General features: G+C 46.0%; 1 protein-coding gene across 5 annotated transcripts in view; it reads left to right on the plus strand.

The window, feature by feature from the left end:
- The window catches only part of LOC105253476 (nuclear hormone receptor E75), an 89,670-nt gene extending 67,318 nt beyond the window's left edge, over positions 1-22,352 (plus strand). For 3 of the 5 annotated variants that reach the window (XM_011261546.3, XM_025412221.1, XM_011261545.3), the window contains exons 2-5: positions 6,721-6,809; positions 14,210-14,354; positions 17,392-17,633; positions 18,006-22,352. In XM_011261546.3, the coding sequence (XP_011259848.2) occupies positions 6,721-6,809; positions 14,210-14,354; positions 17,392-17,633; positions 18,006-19,997 (2,468 nt within the window). In that variant the 3' untranslated portion in view covers positions 19,998-22,352. Of the gene's footprint in view, positions 1-5,273; positions 6,427-6,720; positions 6,810-14,209; positions 14,355-16,516; positions 16,934-17,391; positions 17,634-18,005 lie in introns of those variants that run through there. The other 2 variants (XM_025412222.1, XM_011261547.2) reach the window with 2 other exon arrangements.
- Positions 22,353-22,768: the final 416 nt, after the last annotated feature.

Consider the following 22,768-nt stretch of genomic DNA (forward strand, 5'->3'; position numbering starts at 1 on the left):
ATTAAAATCAATCACTATATATTTATATATACACATATTGTGCCTCTTTTTAGAAAGTAATAATAAAACGAAATTTGCGCGCGTAAAAATTTTTTTGCAAAAATATTAAATTAAAAAAATTAATTGCCGATTATATCAATCTGATAATCAAGCCCTAGAAACACGGTCTCGTCTTTCTCACAGTCAGCCCAGTTAGCGGCTTATGTTAGAAGGCTCGCACGATCGGCCTCCTCGTTTCTCCTCGTTTTTCGTGATCAATCGAGAAAGAAAAAAGCGGTTTGCTACGGCTGCCCGTTCGTCAATCCGTGAGAGGAGGCGGGACCACAAGTAAAGGTACTCGCTATAATCAACTTGCGTCTTAAAGTAGCAATGCGAAGCAGGCCAGCCTGGGGCTAGTGGCACACGTTCCTTGCTCTTCTCACTCTTTCTCGCTCTCTTTCCTTCTCTGTCTTCCTTTTTGCCAACACTACCTTTTACCTTCACGTTCCACGTCGTTTCCTCGAGAAGGCGTCTTTTTCTTTCCGTTCACCTTGGCTTTACCATCGCGAATGACGCTTTCGATGATCTTAATAATTTTAACAAGGTGACCTATACTACTATTAAAGCTTAAATAACGCGTTTTAAATTTTCAGAAATGTTAAGATACAACGTGCATTGAGCATTCGTGTATGTAAAGTTGGCAATATCCAAAGATACATGCAGCTATTCATAAAGTACAGGATCTAACGGTTCAAGGAGCTAAGACTTCGTAGATTGGAGTACTCTTGATTCTTAGAACAGAGCCAGGATAACGCGATATCCCACTTCTTGCGTTCGCTTAACCCACGCGATCCAATTTATAAGCAGCAATCTATTATAACTCGATCATTTTTCCTTGTCGACAATATATAATGGCTGGAGGAAATGAGATTTTGAAAATCGAAATCATGATAAACTCCACGATCAGAATGATGAACGTGTAACGTTCAATCACGACGTTCTATTTCTTTCTTTGCACTGAATCGGCGAGATTCGTGGCTGACAGGACTTTACTGTAACTCGTCCATCTTGGTTCATCAAAGATCTAACGGTTCGAGATGCCGAGGCTTTGAAAATCGAAGCCTTCCTAGGACTCGCGATCAGAATGGCGCGCGATATTGCATTTCTTTCTTTAGCACGAACCGCGCGAATCGCACCTCGGCTCGCTCATCTTTACTTCGCCGTTGCAACTGTACTCGATCGCAGACATCTATGTCGGCTCATTGCGTGCCTTCCTCTCGTTTGTTCCTCCACCAGATTCCACCTGAACGACGCGAGGCTTCTTTCGCGGCGTCAATTGCACGCGCGACCATTTACAGACGCGAGAGCGATCGTGCGCGTGTGCTTGCGCTCGCTCGCGAACGCAACGAGGTGCTCGAGCGGCCTCCTTGTGTTTCTTTGCAGGTCGCGGCGCAAGTCGTCCATCGGTCGACCCAGCACGTGGCGCCAGCAGAGAAATTACTTTTTCCATTTTTCTTTCGCCGCGAGCGAACGAGCAAGCGCAAATAGAATCCCTCGTGTCATTTTCACAACCGACTCCATAATTAATGAATTTAAACAGAGCATTTGAATAAATTCGATATTCCTAACACAAGTTTTATCACCATCAAATTTAAAATTGAACTTATTGAAAATTGACCGAGAGATTTTATCGCTTTATCAAGTAAAATAAAGCCGAAGAATAATTTTAATTGGATAAAAATATACAGATGTCTTTAAGAAATGTAACGATTTGGAAATATAGCGGAATCGCGGTCAATATCGTGAGCGAGAAATTCGACGACACATCGTCGTTGACACATATCCTGAGTCACTGCGCTTCCCCGAGCGAGATATGATCGAAGACACGCGCCGCATTGTAAAGATTACGCCGACGAAATACAACGCGCATCTTAATGTCCGTGCGGCGGGTGCACGCGTGATGCAACGCAGCTGCTTCTCCACGCCCATCGATCCTCTTCCGTTCCTTTTCTTTTTGGAACAACCGACCCTTCAACGTTCATGCCGAAAAAGCACGCGCGCGGTCACGTAAATTTTATGGCGTTTCCGAATGAACAATCTACGTACTTTTTGTATGCATATTTCAATTTTCAAGTATTTTTTTCTCACAAGATTTACAATCTTCTCTTCTGGTCCGGAAGTTGGCAGTACTCCAGAGATCATTATCGATTATTTTTCCGTGAGTTTTTTGTAATTTTAAATTTGTCGCACAGTCTTGTGGACGCGTAAGAAAAATGGATGAAGCGCGTGCGATGCAGAAATACATCTCGGTACATGTAAAGTACAGCACACAAAGCGACAAGACGCAACAGTCGCGTGGTATTCTTGCGAGTTTGTATATACGTGCACTCGCTCTTACTGCTGCTGCTGCTGCTGCTGCTGCTCCAGGTTCAGTGACATCACGCACGCATATGCGTGACGCGCCGTGCGCACCGTTATGCCCATAGCCTGCCCCATAGCGCCCACTGCGGAAGTATCGCCATATTACTCAGCGGTACGACATATACGCGACGATCGGCGTTCATGCCAATGTGCGCCAGGCTTATGTATTCGCGACTATACACTCCGTTAAGCCGCGAATCGCGCGAAAGTAGCGTTCAGATCAAACAGTACTCTTCTCTCGCACGACAATTATGCAGCGCAACCGTCGTGATAAATTGACTCGCCTTCTTTTTAAATCGAAGGTTTAAGGTACAAATGATTTAGTAAAAAATTCATGGACGAAAGAATCAAGCTATTCCGTCAGAACGAATAGTATGTGGGACCTTTGACGTTTGCATCGTGATTGTGCAATAATCAGAAGCTGGTAGGAAGCCGGGAATCTTGATGGAGGCAAAGCGACGATGAAGTCGGCGACCGGTCGCTCAGTGCCAAGGACACGGACGGTAGACAATGCAATCCTCGGTTGGCTCTCCGCGGAGAGGCAACCTCTAATTACGTGGCTCTGCTTGTTACATTTTTATCCGCGCGCCTCCTCTACATGCATCGCTGCGCGTTACTATTCCATTACAGCGAGACCGAGGAATCGCGAATCATCTTGATACACAATGCAAACGCCGATAATCCCATTTGCATAATTGCTAAAACGAATCCATTAAGCTGTACGCGAAGGCGGAAAGTCATGTAATTCAAACGCGAGAACCAGGCAAAGCGAAGAAGCTCACCTACGTCTTTATGAATGCGACGTAATTAATGATCCAACGTTGTGAAATTTTTTTATTAGTCTTATTAATTTTTTTCCCCCGAGGATCATCGACTATCATAATAATTATTCGCGCGTCTATCCCGAAGAAAATAATCCGCACAATTATATTTCAACATTCTATGAAACGTGTCGGCGAAGATGAGCCATCAAATTCTCTTCACGTCCGAGATTGTAATATTCTCTGACACGATGCTTAAAGGAAAAGAACGTAATAACAACACGTGCGATAGCTTTACAGTACGATCGATTAAAAATAGATGCGAGGGTCATGGTGTATTCGTTGCATATAAATGTGCGTGGCTGCAGGTCACTACCCGATTTCAAGGAAACGCCATCGTCTGACCTCCGTCGTCGCGGCCATTACATTCGAGGTCTGTCCGAGTTCGTAGCCGAGTAAGAGAGCGTGAAGAAATGTTTCAACAAAATAGGCGCGTAAATCTACCTCACGGAGAGACGATTTATTGTGCTCAATAAGCGTCGGTTAACCAAAGAGCAACTCTCTTTCAAAAATACTAGATAATACATCGCAACCATTTACAGGAAGCGCGATAGAATGAAAAAATACAGCTACATTTTTACTTTTCATTTATACAACCTGGGATGAAACATAAGGAGAATCAATGCGAATGTTTGTCTCATATAATTTACGAATATATTACGAATTATTTTGTAATAATGAAAGTAAAGTTGACACGGCATTACGGAAATCTTCGCATAATTCAATACCCTCAAATGTTCACATTCGATTCGCAGCCGTACAGATTCTTCAGACTGACAGGAAGTGCATTCAAAGATTTTCCATGGCAGGATATTTTAGGTTCTGGAAACACGATATTTTCGTAAAAGAGAAAAAACCGAGTAATCGCCTTAAAAATCGAAGATTCGATAGTATAGAAAATCATATAACCCTTTCCTCAATGTGTTGTCCCTTTGAACCTGATTGCTAACCTTCCTATTGTATATTGTACAACGTGTCCTTGTAAAGAAAAATTTGTTTTGTCCTGTGCATTTATAATCTTATAAATGTATGAATTTTAATTGTCTTCGACAATTGTCTTCGTGTGTATAAGCAAGTAATAATATTGACAATAAATCAAAAAATATAGTCCAAAGGATGTTTGGAGTAAAAGACACATTTTTATTAACGCAATTTGTTTTGTCGTGAGTTTACAACAGTGCAATTGACCTCGCTCTTTATTTTTTTCTATACAAAAGCATATTTTTCTCCAAAATTTTCTCTTGCGCATCATTAAATAATCAAATATTATTAGATAACTAAATAATTTTGCATAAATAGTAATTTAGTTTGAGATTTGATTACCGCAAATATTTAATTTTTTTATAAGAAATACTTATTAATAATTAGTAAATTTAGTTTTATACATGCGCAGCTTATTTTAATATTTAAGCGAAATTTTTCCATTCTTATTGCGTAACTAAAGAGAATCAATAACTAGTAGGTTTGATATCCGGTTCGGTTTTATCAGCAGTAATTTGATGCGACGTAAGAAAACCGATAAACAGCTATGAGAATGCGATCGGAACATCAAGTATATTTATGTTAAAATAGCGACCTCAACTTGATCTTTCAATCTGATTCAGCGAGTATGTCGAATCGTCATCACATTTTTCGTACAAACATATATGCGACGGTCATTTTTTCGTTCATAAATGTGAATCTTGATGACAAATTTTATATAATATTTTATTAAATCAAATTAATTAGATCAATCAAATTAATTAGACTAAATTATTACAACTGACGTTATTACGAATAATTCTTTGGTAATATAAAAATTATGACATTCTTAAATCCTTGCGCAAGAATTAAAATTTTTCACGCGCGCGAGAGGAGGAAAGTACGAGGAAACAAAGCGGAGCGTATATCGCGATGAAAAAAAAGAGGACGGTTGTATATAGTATATACTAATATGAAAAAAGAAGGAAGGAAAAAAAGAGCAAAGAGGAAGAACGTTCGCGCGATATAGAGACATAAGGAAAGAGAGAGGAGCAAGTGTGGGAATAGAGAGAAAGAGAGGCGAGAGGAAGAGAAAGAGAGAGAGAGAGAGAGACGGAAAAGCAACGCGACAATCACTACGCTCGCGGTTAGCTCGAGCGAGAGGGCGCATGGCCTTGGCCGCCGCTGCGGGGTAATTCAGTCAAGGTTTCGGCCGATGAACTTCCTCCAACGGGAGGAAGGAGACCCCGCCGGCTGGTCGCGGTAGATGCGGTGGGGAAGATGCCGGACCAATCGCGCGACTGCAGGGCCCGTCGAGCCGACGACCGATTGGTCGGGCCCGTCGCGGTCGCGACGGCACAGCTCTGGGGGCCCGCAGCGACTTGTCAGTGACCTCCAGCATTGAAAATACGATGAACTCTCTCGGGGGGCCCTGTAAGAGAGCGTACGGAGCACGGTGTTGGGTGTCCTCTACTACATACTAGGTAGCCAGGGCGTAGACATTGTAGATGGTCGAGGTAGCCTGCGATAGCCTGGCAAGCGAGCAGGCACATCAATCCCTCCCCACCTTCGAGTTGGTCAGAGTTGCCGAGTAAGGGCTGCACGGCCCCCAGGTAACCAATACTCGGCAGCGCCGAACACGAGTCAGACCAACGCGAACCTCCCTCGAGCGAAGACTTACTTTCACTCTCTCTTCAGGTTACCATTCGTCGCGTCTGCCGGCGAGCATCGCTATAACACCTGGCCGTAACCTTTGCACGGCCGCAGATCGTACCGATCTCTCGCACGCCGCGGAGCGGAAGTTGGCGCGCGAGCGCCCGAATCGATATTCGTTAGTGATCCGATCAGTGAGCGTGGTGACAGTGAGAGCGAGATGAGAATCAGTGGACCGATATCGCGAATGTGGACCTGATCGTTGTCAGTGCAGTGTCGTGAGCGAAACGGATGGAGTTTCCGTCCAGGACGAGAGAACACTGACGAGGCGATAGCTTCCTTTCTCGAAACATGATCCTTATTGCGGACAGTAGCGCGCAGGACACGCTGGCAACGTCACCCGCATCCGAATCGCTAGTCGCCGGCGTGTCCAGCCACGCGTCCCGCGCGTCCAGCGTGCCAAGGGTACCGGCTCAGGGCATGTCTAGTCCGTTTCACGTGATGCACGTAGCCGCTCATCGTCTTAGCCCCAGCATGCCGACGATGGATTCAACGGTCTCCTCCGCTAAACCCGAGCCCGAACTCAATATAGGTACGCGACAATACGCGACAATTGTTCGCCATCTCTTCGACGGCGTGATAAGTAATGCAATTTAAGGCAGGCGCGTGCGAGCGTGACGAAAAAAATAGGTAGGACCGCCGGTGAAAGCGGAAAGTTATAATACGGCGATGCTGTAACAAGCCGCACGCGCGCCTGAGAGAGGAGAAAGTGTTCTTCTTTCCCTCCCACCTTTCTCTCGCAGTCGCACGTGGAGAGGAAGCCGCGGGAGAGGATATCGTTGCGACGACCTGCATTAACGGGACGCGCTTCTCTCGTTTGTTTCAGAATTCGACGGGACCACCGTGTTGTGCCGAGTCTGCGGTGACAAGGCGTCCGGTTTTCACTATGGAGTCCATTCCTGCGAGGGATGCAAGGTGAGTACCGACGGATCAGTTGTCAGTTACGTAGCGATTCTGTCAGCGTTATCGTCGATTCGAAAAGAGTTACGTTACAATGTCTAATCGAATTTTCGAATCAAACATTCCGCTGACGGGATCCGATGTCGCACAAGCGATCACAGTGCGAGCTGTGTTTTAGCGATTTCGATACGCTTGCCGAGATGTTTTCCTGAGAAAATTGATCTTGCTTTATATTATTGACATAGATATCAATATTTACTTGTAATCGAAAGGTACAAAAATTTGACGGAAATAAGAGATTTTAATTAAAGATTATTTTAAAAGTCTAAAATATATCAAAAGTAATAGAATATATATAATCAAGAAATATATATGTGATCAAATTTCCATTAAAGTAAGATCAACTTGTCCAGAGAATCTGTTGTTTTAAAATTGTTTGTTTTTCAAAATCTACAAATATCTTGAAGAATATCGAAATTGCAGATGCGCGAGACGGCCAATAGGAATGTATGTAAAGTGCGTGAATGTAAATATGCGTGAGACAAGAAACCAAGGCTACATAGGAACCTGTCGACCGAGCACGGGTTAACCTTGGTCACGCGGAAATCATAAGAGATTTGAGATGGTCCTTGAAATTACTTCACGACCCGGTAGTCCCCCCACAATCGGCAAGGTTTTCGATTTACGTATCGTCAGGGCTATTGCGACCGTTGACTGTCGAACTTTTTATCAATTATGAAGATTAGTGCAATTTTATTATTATTTATTATTATTATTTATTATTATTATTTATTATTATTATTTTTTATTATTATTTTATTATTATTATTTTTATTATTAAAAACATCAATCATTTCCTTGTATATTTTAAAATTGACGACGTTCACTACTCTTCTGCGCCATTTTTCATGTTACTCAGTCGCCATCGCTTCCAGGAAAAGAATAAAAGAAACGATGAAAGGAAGAACTTAACTATTGCGTAATATATTTTGCGTGAAACCAGGCGGAAAATGTGATTTTTTATCACTAAGGATTGTTCGTGTTAAAGAGATTCAGAAGAAGGTTCGCAGCAGGGTGACATCTCAAATTCCTTCTAAAGATCCCCTTTCTGTCAGCAATTTTCAGACCTAACAGCTTAACATTCTAACTAAATGAAAAATTGCCGAGAAGATAGTTGGGGCTCAAAGATACTAAAAATGTCATTCAGATCGTACAAGTATCGTTGCATTTCGTGTTTTAATTATCTTCGTATTATAATAAACATTCGATCGAATGGTGACGCGAATGTTTACACGAATTGTTTAAATCATACTCCGACTTTGACGTGTCTCTCTTGTTTCGACTGTACGCGCGTCTTTCAACACACTCGGCCGGAAGTGGGATAGCACTGGCTATCGCCGCGTTTTAGGAAGTGAAGGAACGGCGCCACTACCCACCGCCGACTTTACCACCTCCCATCGACACGCGATGCGATGGAGGTGGTTATACTACCAGGTGCTGTGCATCGTTCGCGCTCGCAGATCGACTTAGACCATTCGCGCGGCAGCTTCGTATCGTCATCTTTCTTCCAATCTTTACGGTTACTTTTACAAATTTTTACCCAAGATATACGCATTTATATGCTTCCGATTCGAATGCAATTGTTATGAATTTTACGACGTGATATTTTATAAAATATTTATTATTATAGATAAAAATATCTCCAAGAGTTTGTTACGATATTAAAGAACTTGATAATCATATTTATATTTATTATTGATTTTATATTTCAATTTATCCTTGTCGGTTTTTTAAAATTGATTAAGCTCTTTAATATATTAATCCATTATTTGATTATTATAATATGATTTCAATGCGGATATATTGAATATAATAATTGTTGAGATTAGACAAAACAATAGCCGCATACTCTTTAAACGCAATTTTTAGAGAGCGATAATAGATTAATAACTTGTCCCCATCGAACGGAACCGGCAATAGATATTTTATGGTGGAGGATCCGAAAGAAGGGAGATAAAAGATAGAGTTGGGTCAACCAAAAACCCAGTGATCATCGTTGTAACCGCGGGAAGGTGAGAGTATCGGAAGGACCTTTCAATTCATGGCGCGGAGCAGGTACTTCTGCTTTCATCGCTTCTATTGTAGGACATGAAAAAAGAAAGAACTAGATCGGCCGCATTCCATGTGGAAACACCTGGCTAAGGATTTTTCCGTCCCCTCTATCCGTCCTTCCACTTTCCACCACCTTTCCAACGCCTGAAATTCACTGGAGAGACTAATCGGTCGGGCAGAGTCATGGCCCCCGGTTGGTTGACTAGGTCAGTAACTTATGGCCGCAGCGCCGTAAGAGGCGCTAAACCGAACGAGTCTCCACCGAGTGACCTAGCCGCTAGCGGTAGACCGTCTTAAGGTACTGGAAGAGGAGCTGTGTGGAAAGGGAAGAGAACGCGGAAGAGTGTTGGATATCTTTAAGACTAGGTCGCTCGGTCGCACCACTGTTGCACTATTTCGCTCTACCGTCTCATCGGTAGTATGCTACTTTTCTCCTCGCGTTACGCGGATTGCAACACTGAGATATTAATTTCACCGTAGGAAAAAGCTCGCCAATGTAACACAGCGTCACGCGCAAAGTACGAGATTTTATACAATTTCTATTAACCGGTATATATTCGAGAATATTTTGAAAATCGACAAAAGTTGATATGTCGAAAATATCAAATGTCAAATTATCAGGATTCAAAGATGCACCTATTTAATAGCTCACGTGTTAAATAAATAAATAATCTAAATATGCAACACATTATTCTGCAGGATTTTCTTCCTAATTTAGTATCGAAAATATATAATTTGTCAGTTTATTAAAGAATCGTGAAGAAGAATAAAATAGATGCACACTCTTAAATATTTCAATCCGAGTTAAATCGATTACAGTTCGAAAATACTCAAACGGTGCTATTATTGTTCTACTCTTGCTACCATAACGGTACAGAGATTTGAAATAAATATTTATCTTCAAGTGTTTAATATTTTCATTAATTTTTGGTAATTTTAAAACATGCAAAATGGTAAATGAAATTATTAAAAAGATAAATATGCATTGTTTTCATTCTTGATGTTGAACGCGAGTTCTCTTTCAATTGGGAAAAAAAATTAAAATTAACAAAATATATCTCTACTCGATTCTCGTTCAATATCTCAAATTATGGAAAATCATACTGAGCACTACTTATATATAATATATAATACCGAAATATTCTTTTGTGTAACCAGTTTTCTCGAAAAGATGAAAAAGTGTTGTTTGGGAGAAAAATGAGATTCTTTAACACAGTAGAGTTCCTCTTTAAACCTTCGCGACAAAACAATCATCGGTGGAGGTGCACGTCGACGCTTTTTCCGGAGGGTTGAAATCAGGCGACCGGTGCATTAACCCTCCGGTCGTCGACCCTCCGAGTCAGTTACGTCACTCTCCCTCCTCCTCCTCCCTCATTCCGCTATCCTCTCCGCGCACCCCTTCCCGTGGGGAAGCCTTCCTCCACTCTTCCCCCCTCTCTCGGGTAACCGTCATTTTTGACGTCGTAACGAGTCGCGATCTCATTTTCATTTGATTGCGCGAGTATTTCGGTGCTCGCTTGAGGTTACTGACCCCGGTGCATCTACTTTAGAATCGGGTCAGTCGCTTATTATCGTGGTAGGTGTTCGCTCGACGTGGTATCTGTCCACCAGAGCGGGAGCTCTTCGAGATAACGCTTCCCCGCCGGGCGAAATCGGACCGCCGCAATTTTTACACCCGATAAATTCGTCCCGCGAAACATGATACTATCGACGAAAAGTACAATAGATCATTCTTGCCTTTCCGACACGCGTCGCGTATTTATTATTACGTATCTGTAAGCCCACGAGCCTCGAGGGGATTCGTAATTTACGCGGATGCGTCTCGTCGCATTAACAATTCGATTCGTCGGTCGCGAGGAAGATTGAGAAAAAATGTGTTACCGACAAAAATCCTCAATTAATTTTTAATCATTTTACACATAAACGCGATCCGCAGATAAATATCGATTCCCCTTTTGAGGTCGATCCAAGATTAATGATCGATAAATCAACAGATAAGCAGTTTAAACACCGATATATAGGATATTCGGGAGGCGTATCTTTCTAATGCAAGATTAATCGATAAGAGATCGATATCCAATTTTATAATTAAATGGCCGTATCGCCGTTATCGTTCCGTGATATCAGCAGGATGCAAAACTGCGCGCACAGAAGCCGAGCCTCTCTGACCTCCGCGATCGACTTTACCGATATCGATGCCCGGGCAGCGGAATAGAACGGCAAATTCTTGGGGTCGTAGGAGAGTGCTAGAGCGAGCTAGCGAGCGGTTAATGCCCTCGGAGCGGAGAGTGTCGCGACTGTTGGAGCGGCGCACGCGCGCGCGTTACGTACGTCACCGTTACTCCGTTTCGCGTCCTCCTCTCCTGCCCTCGCCAGCTCTACCTCCTACTTTTACTATGGTACCTCCCGCCCCCACTCTTTCTCCGTAGCAGATACGCTCACCTTCCCCTACCGTCCCTCGGTCACAGATCGCCATCCCTCCTCACCCCCGACCCCCCATCCGTTGCAGTAGTCGCGCGCTCCGGTCGTTGGCCCCGCGACCACATCGTGTGTATGTCTCACACTCTCTTTACCTATATATGTGCCTCATATGCAAGCATGTACACCGTCACCGTCGTTCCTGCCAGCTACCGCTGTCGTCGTTGCGCTTCCACGGAAAATAAAATTGGAGTACCTAACTAGGCAACGATGGTCCTGCCAAATCTCCACGTCGATCGCGCGACAGCTTTTCCAAAGATTAGAGGCGCGAATTTTTTTAATTGTTATTACTCACATTGATCGTATTATTACGTCATGGCGTATTTCAGCCGACATTGTGGAAAATTAAAGAAGTCTTGGTGCAATCTTTTTTTAATCAAAATTTAATTGCAAGCAATAAAGACTTGCAGAAATGAGTTTTCTCAACGTGACGAATGGAGAACGGAGAATAACAGAACTTTCTCAATGCGGCGAAAGTTTCGGCGGATGCAAGCGAGCGAGACGCGAGTGTGGCATTTCGTTGGGTTCTTTCTCGATGTATTTTTCCCGAAACTATTGTTAAATCTAATAATCATTGTTAGAAATTGTGGAAGAAGAAACGTTTCTGTCGTCGATATTTAAAAATCGAGTTCACGTATAATAAATCAAATTTTCCGTTCTCCATTCGTCACGTTGAGAAAACTCATTTCTGCAAGTCTTTATTGCTTGCAATTAAATTTTGATTAAAAAAATATTGTACCAAGACTTCTTTAATTTTCCACAGGCTGAAATACGCCATGACGTAATAATACGATCAATGTGAGAAATAACAATTAAAAAAATCAAATAAAAAAAATTGGGGAACCTTTGGAAATACTTTTAGAGCAGCTAAAGGACTCTCGATTCTCTGCTTTTTTCGCGTAAGGATTTTAAGAACAAGACACCGAACAACTTGAGGTAACGCGCAAAGGTGGTCGCCCCCTGACCCGTCACGGGCCATGCACGGTTCAAGAGATCGATGCACCGCATTCCCCCACACACCTCCTTCACCCTTCGCTTGTCGGATTCCCGCCGACCGAGAGGTTCAACAGGGGTTGCTGGCCTCGTCCGGGCATCCACGATGCTAGCTCGTGGCCCGATAGCACTTCGCTGTAATTTCGTTTTTCACAAAAAGTAAATATCTCGAATTAAAACTTGTCAGACTTGCCATTCTGCGATATATCTCGCTTGAGCGTACAAATTAATTAAAGCATAATTGTTCCATTATTTTTACATATAATGCAAAATATCTTGCAACGACGTCAAACTCTGGAAAGAAATTTGAATCGAAGGAGAATTTGGATTCTTCGAATCTTATATTACGTTATTTCATTCGAAACAAGTTGCCTTCTCGTTCCAAGGATCAACCGATCGGAATGATCGCAGGCAGCGATGCTTAGCATTGGCAACACTGACAGTTCATTGACTTGCATCAAACGCTCGCGCCGATTGACAGCCCGGGCGCGGAGGTGCAACGGTACATCGTTCTCTCGACGATGCTCCGCACGAAGTTGAGGTAGGCGAGGTCGCGCGTCTGACGTCACGCAGCGGAGTTACTCCGACGACGAGCATCGCCAACTTTTCGTACGCGTACGTGCATACACGCGCGATCGTCGACACGACACGTCGACGACCACGGTAACGTACATGGAAGCTTCACGAAGGGTCCCCCACGCGTTGTCGCGTGTTACGTAATCGTCTCGCGAGGTCGTCGACCGATACGTACGACGAGAGAAGTATCTTTGCGCACTAACCTACCCCTAATTTTTATTCATCCTCGACTCTCACCCTCCTCCCGGATATCTCTGAGCGATTAACAAGATTGAGAGGTAAAAGGGACGCCTATAAATATATACATATATAGCAAGGGAGATTTCTCTATATTCGCGCTTATATTTGCGAGTGGGTGGATGTCAGAGGGGTATCAGCGCGAGGGTAGGAACCGAGAGACGGAGGTAGGGCAGGTCGTTCGGAGAGGGTGGCTCCGGACGGTGGGTGGGGAGAAGAGAGGGAAGAAACCCGTTAGTAGAGCGCCCGCGAGCCTCTATGGTAGCGTTCGCGGTAGATACGACGAGGAAGACATTATCTAGGGTTCGCTCTAGCGCGAGAAAGAGAGAAAGACAAAGAGACAGGGAGAGGGAGAGGGACAGATAGAGAGAGAGAGAAAGAGAGAGAGACTAGGAGAAAGAGAGAACTCAAAGAGGGAGACGGCCGAGGAGCGCCAGTGCGCGCAAGGGGGACTCTCACTTTCACGCGGTGAACTGCGGGTGAACGTCCGGGAATTAGGTCACAGTGTCCCCCACCTCGGCATGCCAGAGGCAATGTGCCGAGGCTCTATGTTCTCTGTGCTAGAAAGAGCCAGTCCACAGCCAAGCTTCGATACAAACGGTCGCTTCTTTCCCCTCCGAAAACTCGCGTTGTACTTTGGTACAACGCGTTCGCCGCGAGCCGAGAAGAGACTATACGCGAGTTTTGGTGAATGCGGATTATACATGAGAAACATAGTGACTTACGTGAGTCGCCAGAGACGGTCTGCCGCTTTCGCAGAGGATACTCTCGCCTAGGTAGCGTCATCAGTTTCGGGTCCAAGAACACGTACCGAGTGATATAATATCGTTGAACGAGACAGACTTTCGCACATTTGTTCAGACAGCCGTGCGATTTCTATTTTCCTAAGCCGGAGTGAATTAATGGGGTGCTTGTGCGAATGTGATCTGGCCGCCCCGCGTTCGGGGACCGATTGCTCATCGGGGTCTTCGTCGGACAGCGACGGTCAGATTGACGAGGGTTTTGTTGGTGATTCGCAGGGCTTTTTCCGCCGGAGCATCCAGCAGAAAATTCAGTATCGGCCGTGCACCAAGAATCAACAGTGCAGCATCCTCCGGATCAACAGGAATCGCTGTCAGTATTGCCGTCTCAAAAAGTGCATCGCCGTCGGCATGAGTCGTGATGGTGAGTCTGAAACATTTTACACGTAGAGATTAATTTTTCGTCTCGTCGCGTTTTCATTAAAATTTAAAATTAACCAATCAGTTATTCAAAGAAACGTCGCGATTAATTAAATTTGAGGATTTTAGCTCATCTTGTATCTCAAATAATCATGTGATAAATTTTAAAATCGTTTTTCGCCTCTCTTCTCTTCTTCTCGAATGCGAAAAACATTTCAGATGCGAAACATATTGTGTATTATAATTTCAAGTCCTACAAGAATATTTGTAAAGTAAATCATCCATTTTGGCCGAGCTCGCTATCACGCGAGATTAAAAGTAAAACGTCGCGTTCCTTTCCCGTGTGCATTTTTCGCGAAAGGAGTTTCTAAAATTTAGTTTGCCGGGTCATTGACCGTTTGCGTAACGTAGTTCCCCGCGACACGGCAGAATGTCGCAACGGGCGAAAGTGGCCAGTGCGCCGTTTGAGAAAGCAACGGCGATTATCTCTCGCGATTGGCGTACAAGCGAATCTTGCTTTCTTTTCTTCGACGAATCAATCAAATCCTAACCGCGCTCTTTCCTCGAATAATCGCGAGAATTCAGTTGCGCGCGCGATGCCTCGCAGCATCTCCCGCCGAGATCATTGACCTAGGTCGTCGACATGTCGGGCGGGCGCAAATATATATATATATATATATATATATATATATATATATATATATATACACACATATATATATGCCTTGGACGAAATTAGAACTCGCTCTCCTTTAAATAGATACGAGACCGCGATATTCGTTAATTTCGGCAGATTTTCAAATCCGCGATATTTTAATAATCACGACTACAGAGGAGAAAAACCGAGAGGGTCGATCTACGAATTGCGAGACTGAAAAGCATGGCGCCAAAATGACCTCTCGCTCGAAAAATGGATGCAAAAACGCGCCTAACGATATCAACGCGGGATTCGCGGGGTCAATAAACGGCCGTTGCGTTCGTCTGGCGGATGACTCCAAGTCCATAGAAAGAGTACCGCTACTCACCGCTACACGTCCCCCCTTTCTCCCGCTTGACCCTCCCACCATCTTCCACCCTCCTTTCCCACCACGCGCTCCTTTCCCCGGCTCGTCGCGTCTCGGCTTCTTCGGTCGCGGAACGCGCCGTCCTCACCGTCCCGATGCCGCGCCGTCGCGTGGCGCTACACTTGGTGCGGAGACCTCGCGAACTTTGCTTCTCTCATAACTACCTTCCCCTTCCCCGACGTACGTTCCTCTCCTTCGCGTATCAATTCTTCCCCTTCTACGGCCGCGGATCCACCTGGCCGGTAGGCGCATGCTCCCGTCGCGGGCCGCCGTCTGGCCAAAGCCGTACGTGACTAACTGGTCATAGCGCTTCGCGCTCTGCTGCGGATAACTCGTCGTCATTATGACCGGGCGCGTCTTCTCCACCACCCTCGACGCGCTGTATTCTCGAGACACTCGGAATTTACGAAGAGGCCGCGCGTCTTCGCGAATGCGACTTGGACAACGGCTTTGTACCCCGCGAGAAGTTGAAGCGAATCTTTTTTTGGGTGCGAAATTGACTCCGAATGGAAGGAAAGATACCGAGAGAGACCGCGCTCTTGAATTGATATCGATCAAGTCGTCACCTTGACTTTTGCGCGGGACACTTCCTACGCGTCCATCGCGTACTTTGATACAGATTTATACGCTATCGTTGTTTAATGGGGCTCCTGATTAAGTCGTAAATCAAATTCTAAAATGAAGATCGAAGAGATGATAATTGATAAGGAATCGGGACTTCGCTTTAGTTTATAAGGTCGACACATTTTCAACGTTAAAGATCGATAGTCCGCAAATAGATAAGCCGACTATCGACAGCTGGTGACAGGGCAGGTAGCCAGCGAGGGGTTGCCCAAGGTCGTCGAGGGTAAGTTACCCCCGACAAAGGAAGTTCGCATCTGCGCATGGAAGAGAAATCCGACCATCTTCCTCGCTCCTCGCGTTAAACGCTACGCTTGACGCGTCGTATATTTGCTCGCTATACAGCGTATATAGGTCGGCGGTACGCCTCGTGCGGCTGTCGCTGAAACCAAGTTCAAGGCCAAAGGCTCGGCAAAGGCCACAATCGCGCGCGATGGTGGGGGTCGTTGATGGCTGAATAAGTGGAGGGGCTGTTGAACGCAACCCGCGGAATCATCACTCAGTCGGCGGTGATGCTGTCTCGTGTCTGCACGCGTACTAGTCGCGCTCGTTCTTCAAAGTCGGAGCAATCTCTTCCTCGCGGCACGCGCTACCCCGCCGTGCGATCGCCCGGAGTGATTCGTGTCTCGAGTCAGCCGAGAAGATCGTTCGATGATCGTTAGTCGCGCAAGGGCAACGTTTCCCCGGGAAGCTTTCTCGCGCGACAGCGAAGATCGCGGTGTCGGGCGGTGGTGATTTTCTGGTTGCCGATATAAGTTACAGCCACGTGTGTCAAAGTGCAATCGAATCCGAAAATTCATCTCGTCGCTTAACGCGGTTGGTCGTGGGATCGTCATGGGAGACGAGTTACCGATTCTAAAAGGGATCCTCAACGGAGTAGTCAACTATCACAATGCACGTAGGTGTCCCGTCGAATACTAACGATAACGGTTCTAATGTTTATGCGACGTGTGATAGCGATCGGTACGTTTAGCAAGGACTTTCTAACAGCGGCCGCTCGCACGCCGCACTTTCATCTCTTGACGCGAGAAAGTCGTGCGCTTTCCCCTCTGACTTTTTTTCACCTTTAGAGCGAAAACCATATCTGACGGTACTCGCGCCAAGCGACAGCCGTCGATTTCAATTCTAGCTGGAGAGAGAGAGACTCGTCTTGTTGAATTTCGTCGCTCTTTCGTGCGCGAGCATCACGCGAATGTCGACGTTCGTTGGCGCGAAGGTCATCTCGCGATAGCGGTCGGGTCCGTTACATGATTCATCCATTGATCGCATTAACTATTTATCATCGTCCTTCCTTTTGCGCGCGACGTACGAGCTTCGCGGCGCATCTAACCCATGATTATCCGTTTCTGATTACAGCGGTGCGATTCGGCCGAGTGCCAAAACGCGAGAAGGCCAGGATTCTGGCTGCCATGCAGCAGAGCTCCCACAGCCGTTCTCAGGAGAAGGCGGTAGCGGCCGAACTGGAGGATGAACAACGTCTCCTCGCGACCGTGGTGCGAGCCCATCTCGACACATGCGACTTTACCAGAGACAAAGTGGCTCCCATCCTCGCCAGAGCTCGCGAGACCCCCAACTACACCGCGTGTCCACCGACCTTGGTAAACAAGCTCGACCTTTCCTCTTGACATTAGCGGGTTACGCAAGCTGTTTCGCGCCGCATTAAGATTTGAACAGTCGGCGTCTATGCTGACGTCAATAGCTCCGCGGGCCTTGGGCCGTCTTAATCTTTCGAGCGTTCTACGCGGAAATCGCGCGAGAACCAGGCGACCTTGGCTACCGGGAAGGAGGAAGCGAGACCCGCGTAAACGTCTCGTCTCGCCGCGTCTCGCCTCGTCTCGTCTCGTCTCGTCTCTCCTCCTCTCGCGAGGACGTCTGGTACGCTCTTCCGATAATCGCGACGTGGACGACCTTCGATGTGATTTAACGATTCGTCGTCTCTTGACCTCGGAATTTCGTTTCTTTTGTTACAGGCATGCCCCTTGAATCCTAATCCGCAACCACTGACCGGGCAGCAGGAACTGCTACAGGATTTCTCCAAGAGGTTCTCGCCAGCTATACGCGGCGTCGTCGAATTCGCGAAACGCATACCTGGATTCAGCCTGCTGGCTCAGGACGATCAGGTCACGCTACTAAAGGCCGGCGTTTTCGAGGTGCTGCTCGTGCGACTGGCTTGCATGTTCGATGCTCAAACGAACAGTATGATCTGCTTAAACGGCCAGGTGCTCAAGCGAGAGTCCATCCACAATAGTAGTAACGCGCGATTTCTAATGGACTCGATGTTCGACTTTGCCGAGAGGGTCAATTCCTTGCGATTATCCGACGCCGAGCTGGGACTGTTCTGCTCGGTCGTGGTGATTGCCGCCGACAGACCCGGGCTTCGCAATACCGAACTGGTTGAACGTATGCACAATAAGCTCCGAAACGCTCTACAAACGGTACTCGCGCAGAATCATCCCCAGCATCCCGACATTCTTCGCGAGCTACTGAAAAAGATACCTGATCTAAGAACTCTGAATACCCTCCACTCGGAAAAACTCCTGGCGTTCAAAATGACCGAGCAGCAACAACAACTGCAGGCTCAACAGCAGCACCAGCAGCAGCAGCAACAGCAAACGCACGTCATCACCGCTCAACAACAATCACATTGGCCAATGGAGGAAGAGCCTCCGGCATCCTGGGGCTCCGCTTCCGACGTAACTCTAGACGAAGCGGTGAAAAGTCCGCTCGGTAGCGTATCGAGCACCGAGAGCACTTGCAGCGGCGAAGTTGCCTCCTTGACGGAATATCATCACGTTGCACCACCAAGCGGTCATCACGCCTCGAGCGCGCCTCTCCTGGCTGCCACTTTAGCCGGTGGACTCTGCCCGCATAGACGACGAGCGAACTCGGGCAGTACCAGCTCCGGCGACGATGAACTCCATCGCGCCACCATGTCGAAGACGCCTCAGCCGCCGCAATGCCCGCGATTTCGCAAACTAGATTCGCCAAGCGACAGCGGAATTGAATCCGGCACCGAGAAGCCCGACAAACCGGCCAGCAGTAGCGCCAGCAGCGCACCCACGTCCGTATGCTCGAGTCCGCGTTCGGAGGACAAGGAAGTCGAGGATATGCCGGTGCTGAAACGCGTGCTCCAGGCGCCACCGCTGTACGACACCAATTCATTGATGGACGAGGCTTACAAGCCGCACAAGAAATTCCGCGCTTTGCGTCAGAAGGATAGCGCCGAAGCCGAGCCGGCCGTGGTGGTCCAGCACACGCAGTCTCAGCTGCATCTGCATTTGACTTCGCCACCGGCGCGAAGTCCGCCCACTCAAACGGCGCAGCCCCAGTGCCCGCAGACGGCGAGTTTGCTGAGCAGCACGCATTCCACCCTCGCGAGGAGCCTGATGGAGGGCCCGCGGATGACGGCGGAGCAGCTGAAACGCACGGACATCATACACAACTATATCATGCGCGGCGAGGCCAGCCCCAGGTCGCCCACGGCATCGCCGTCGCCTGCGGAGCAATGCGCATCGACGACTACCGCGACAGCGCGCACCACGCAAGGATCTCAGGGTCTCTTGCAATGCGCCACCACGAGCTACTCGAACAGGTGGCCGGCCACTTCGGTGATCACGACGACGACGGGCGCGCGACAGCAGCAGCAGCAGCAGCAGCAGCAGCAACAACAACAACAACAACAGCAGTCTTCCTCGGACTATCTCGCTGTTGGCAATTCCCCGGCTTCGTCACCGAGATATCTATCCGCGGCGGCGACCAGCAGTACGAGTACGAGTCCGAGGCCAACCTCGAGTACAGCGGCTACGTTGGTATTGGCTGGCTGTCCGCCCAATATGATGGAGCTGCAAGTCGATATCGCGGATAGCCAGCAACCGCTAAACCTCTCCAAGAAATCGCCATCCCCGTCGCCATCACCGAGACCGCTCGTCGGACCATGCAAGGCCCTCTCCCTCGAGGCGTAGTGTTCTCGCGAACTCGAGTGACCTCCCGTGACACGTACTACGACACGTACTAAATCGGGATACACGATCCACCTGTCATCCATCAGCGTGCGCTAATCGTCGTCGTGACGCGGTATAACCTTCCCCGGCTCTTAACTAAAAGCGAAAGTGCCAGGACGCTCTGAGCGCGTGACAAACCAAATAATTTATTAATTTAAACTACTTATTGCTACAAAAAAAAAATCGCGCGAAAAAAAGGAGGTGGAAGTTACGGAGGAACGGACGAAGTACATCTCCGCGTATATTTATGAGGAAGACAGACATTCTCAGTGGCGAGTTGCTTTTTTTCGAGTGTGCGAAACGACGATGGACATCGTGGACGGACGCTTGCGCGTTGAGTGCCGATCCGATGAGAGCAACGATGCCGTATAAGGGAGCCACCTATCCACCTAAAACTACCTATCTACCTGTCTACCTACCTAAAACCTATCTGCTCTAGGTGTACATCTAGAAGATAGAGCATCAGCGACGGAAAAAAAATAAAAGGTTGAGTGTTACAGAAATTAATAATCTATCTACATGTGATAATCATGGAAATCGCGCATCCTGTACAGTCTCCACCTCATTCATCGATCATCTACTCTACTATAATTATTGAATATTATAAAACTAATTAATATTATTGTAATATGTGTAAGGTATTATAATCGTAAAAAAATTATCATTTTTTCGTGTACGTGTGTAGAAAAAAAGACGTATGATAATCTTGCGCAAATGACGAGAGGAAGACGTAGAGAGAATGAGATGAAACGAGAGCGAGTGACGAGTGAACGTGCTTGTGCAAATGAGTCGGGGCAAATCGAAAAGCTTTTTGATCGCGGTGGCAACCGAGAGAGAGAATCGCACACGCGATTTTGAAGATATAAACGTTTTGTTATGAGACTGATCGGCCCGCCGCGGCCACTAGTTTGCAATTACCGTACCTTTATACACTACGTGTCGTGTCTCTCCGTAACGGGGGAGTAACGACTCGAAAAGTAATTATATCCTCTAATCGCGCCGTATAGCGAGATAGGTATTGTAGGCCCGCTTAAACGCGTTATACAATATATGTGTCGTGTGTGCATGCATGAAAGTCTGATAGATCGAGATAGGATTGCGAGAAAGAAAAAGAAAGAGCGAGAGAATGAGAGAGAGAGAGAGAGAGAAAGAGAGAGAGAGAGAAAGCGAGAAAGAGAAACAAAGTGAGAGAGTGAGAGATGAAACAAAGGTAGAGAGAGAGAGAGAGAAGCCGCGAAGCGCACGAGCAAAGCGGAGTTCCGATAGAAAGATTGATGGTAAAACGCAGTGTAAATAGTAGATTCATAAGGCTATGTCTTGATAGGCGCGAGTGAACCTCTTTTGCTTCGAGAAAATCGCGAGGAAAAGTTAGAAGATACGCGGCGGGCCGCCGCCGACGTGTTGTTGAGACGCCTGCCCCCCTTCCTCCTTCTCCCCCTCTCCCCTGTTCCCCGCCTAACCATCCGCATATCTCAATCCCAGCATAAATATCGCATCAAACACGCATAAAAATCCACAACACCGCTGAGCGAGTAAACTGATCTTGAGACAGTTGTAGAAACACTTATGCCTCCTTTTGAGACGGACTAGATTTCCTTGATTCGATCTAGAAGGAACTTGCTTCGAGTAGTTCGTAACATCTCGGTCTATAGACCGGCGATTGCAAGCTAAGATGCAATCGCGTTCGGTCAGATTAAAGGGAAGCTGATTCGCGTCAGAACGAGGCATCAAAGGCACTTTCAGTCTATCTCCCCAGCTAGAATATAGCCTAACCAGAGTATTCCTAAACACCCAGCTTAGAGGCCTCTGTATTTATTGTATTTAAGAGAGTGCATTTCTCCCCTTTTCGCCGTGTAGCGTGATATCACACCTATCCCCGTTTGTTCTCAAACGAGTCCTCGTATAGAATCCTCCTGGCTCTCTTTACAAAATACACACACATATACGCAAGACAGACATATTTACACGACAGCGACACACATGCACACTAAAGCGAACACTTGTCTTATCCCCTCCCCCCGCAGACAACCTAGCGTTGATATTCGTAATACTTGTTATGCATAAACTACACATAATTATTATAGTGAACGATACATATAAAGTATGATATATTTCCCTATCCATTAAGAAGGAGAATACAAACAGCTGTTGTTTCTGGTGGAAAAAAACGAAAAATATGGATATAAAACGTACTCTACTACATGCAAGAATACAAATGCAGCCCCGCATATTGCCCAGTGAGCACGTCATTTTGTACGCTTGGGAGTTGTGAGGTCGTCTGAATAAACATTGTCTGGTGAATTATACATAAAAAAATTTGTCTTCTTATTTATCTCTTAACCCGATATTTCTCCGATTCTTCCGAGTTTTAAGATCTTTTATCCCATCCATTTTTTTCTACAAATATTCAAATCCTTATCCTTATATTATATTATGATTTTTATCCACATTCTAAGCTTATTAACAAAGCGTATAACTTTTAACCATTATGAATTTAATAATTAAGAATATATAAAAATTTTAAATATACTTTTCCCCGTATATGTAAAAAATATAAGACGCTTCTGAGCAATCGAACATAAATTATGCAACCGTTCGGGCATCCATCGTTATTAAAGATATTGAAATTTGCATTTGAAAAGATACTTGTGTGCTTTTAAAAACAGCAAATTATATTTTACTTTGCTTTTAAAATTCTAATTTAATTTCTACAATAATCCTATATATCCATG

The sequence above is a fragment of the Camponotus floridanus genome, unplaced genomic scaffold, assembly GCF_003227725.1.
Source record: "Camponotus floridanus strain SB8 unplaced genomic scaffold, Cflo_v7.5 scaffold49, whole genome shotgun sequence".
NCBI lineage: Eukaryota > Metazoa > Arthropoda > Insecta > Hymenoptera > Formicidae > Camponotus > Camponotus floridanus.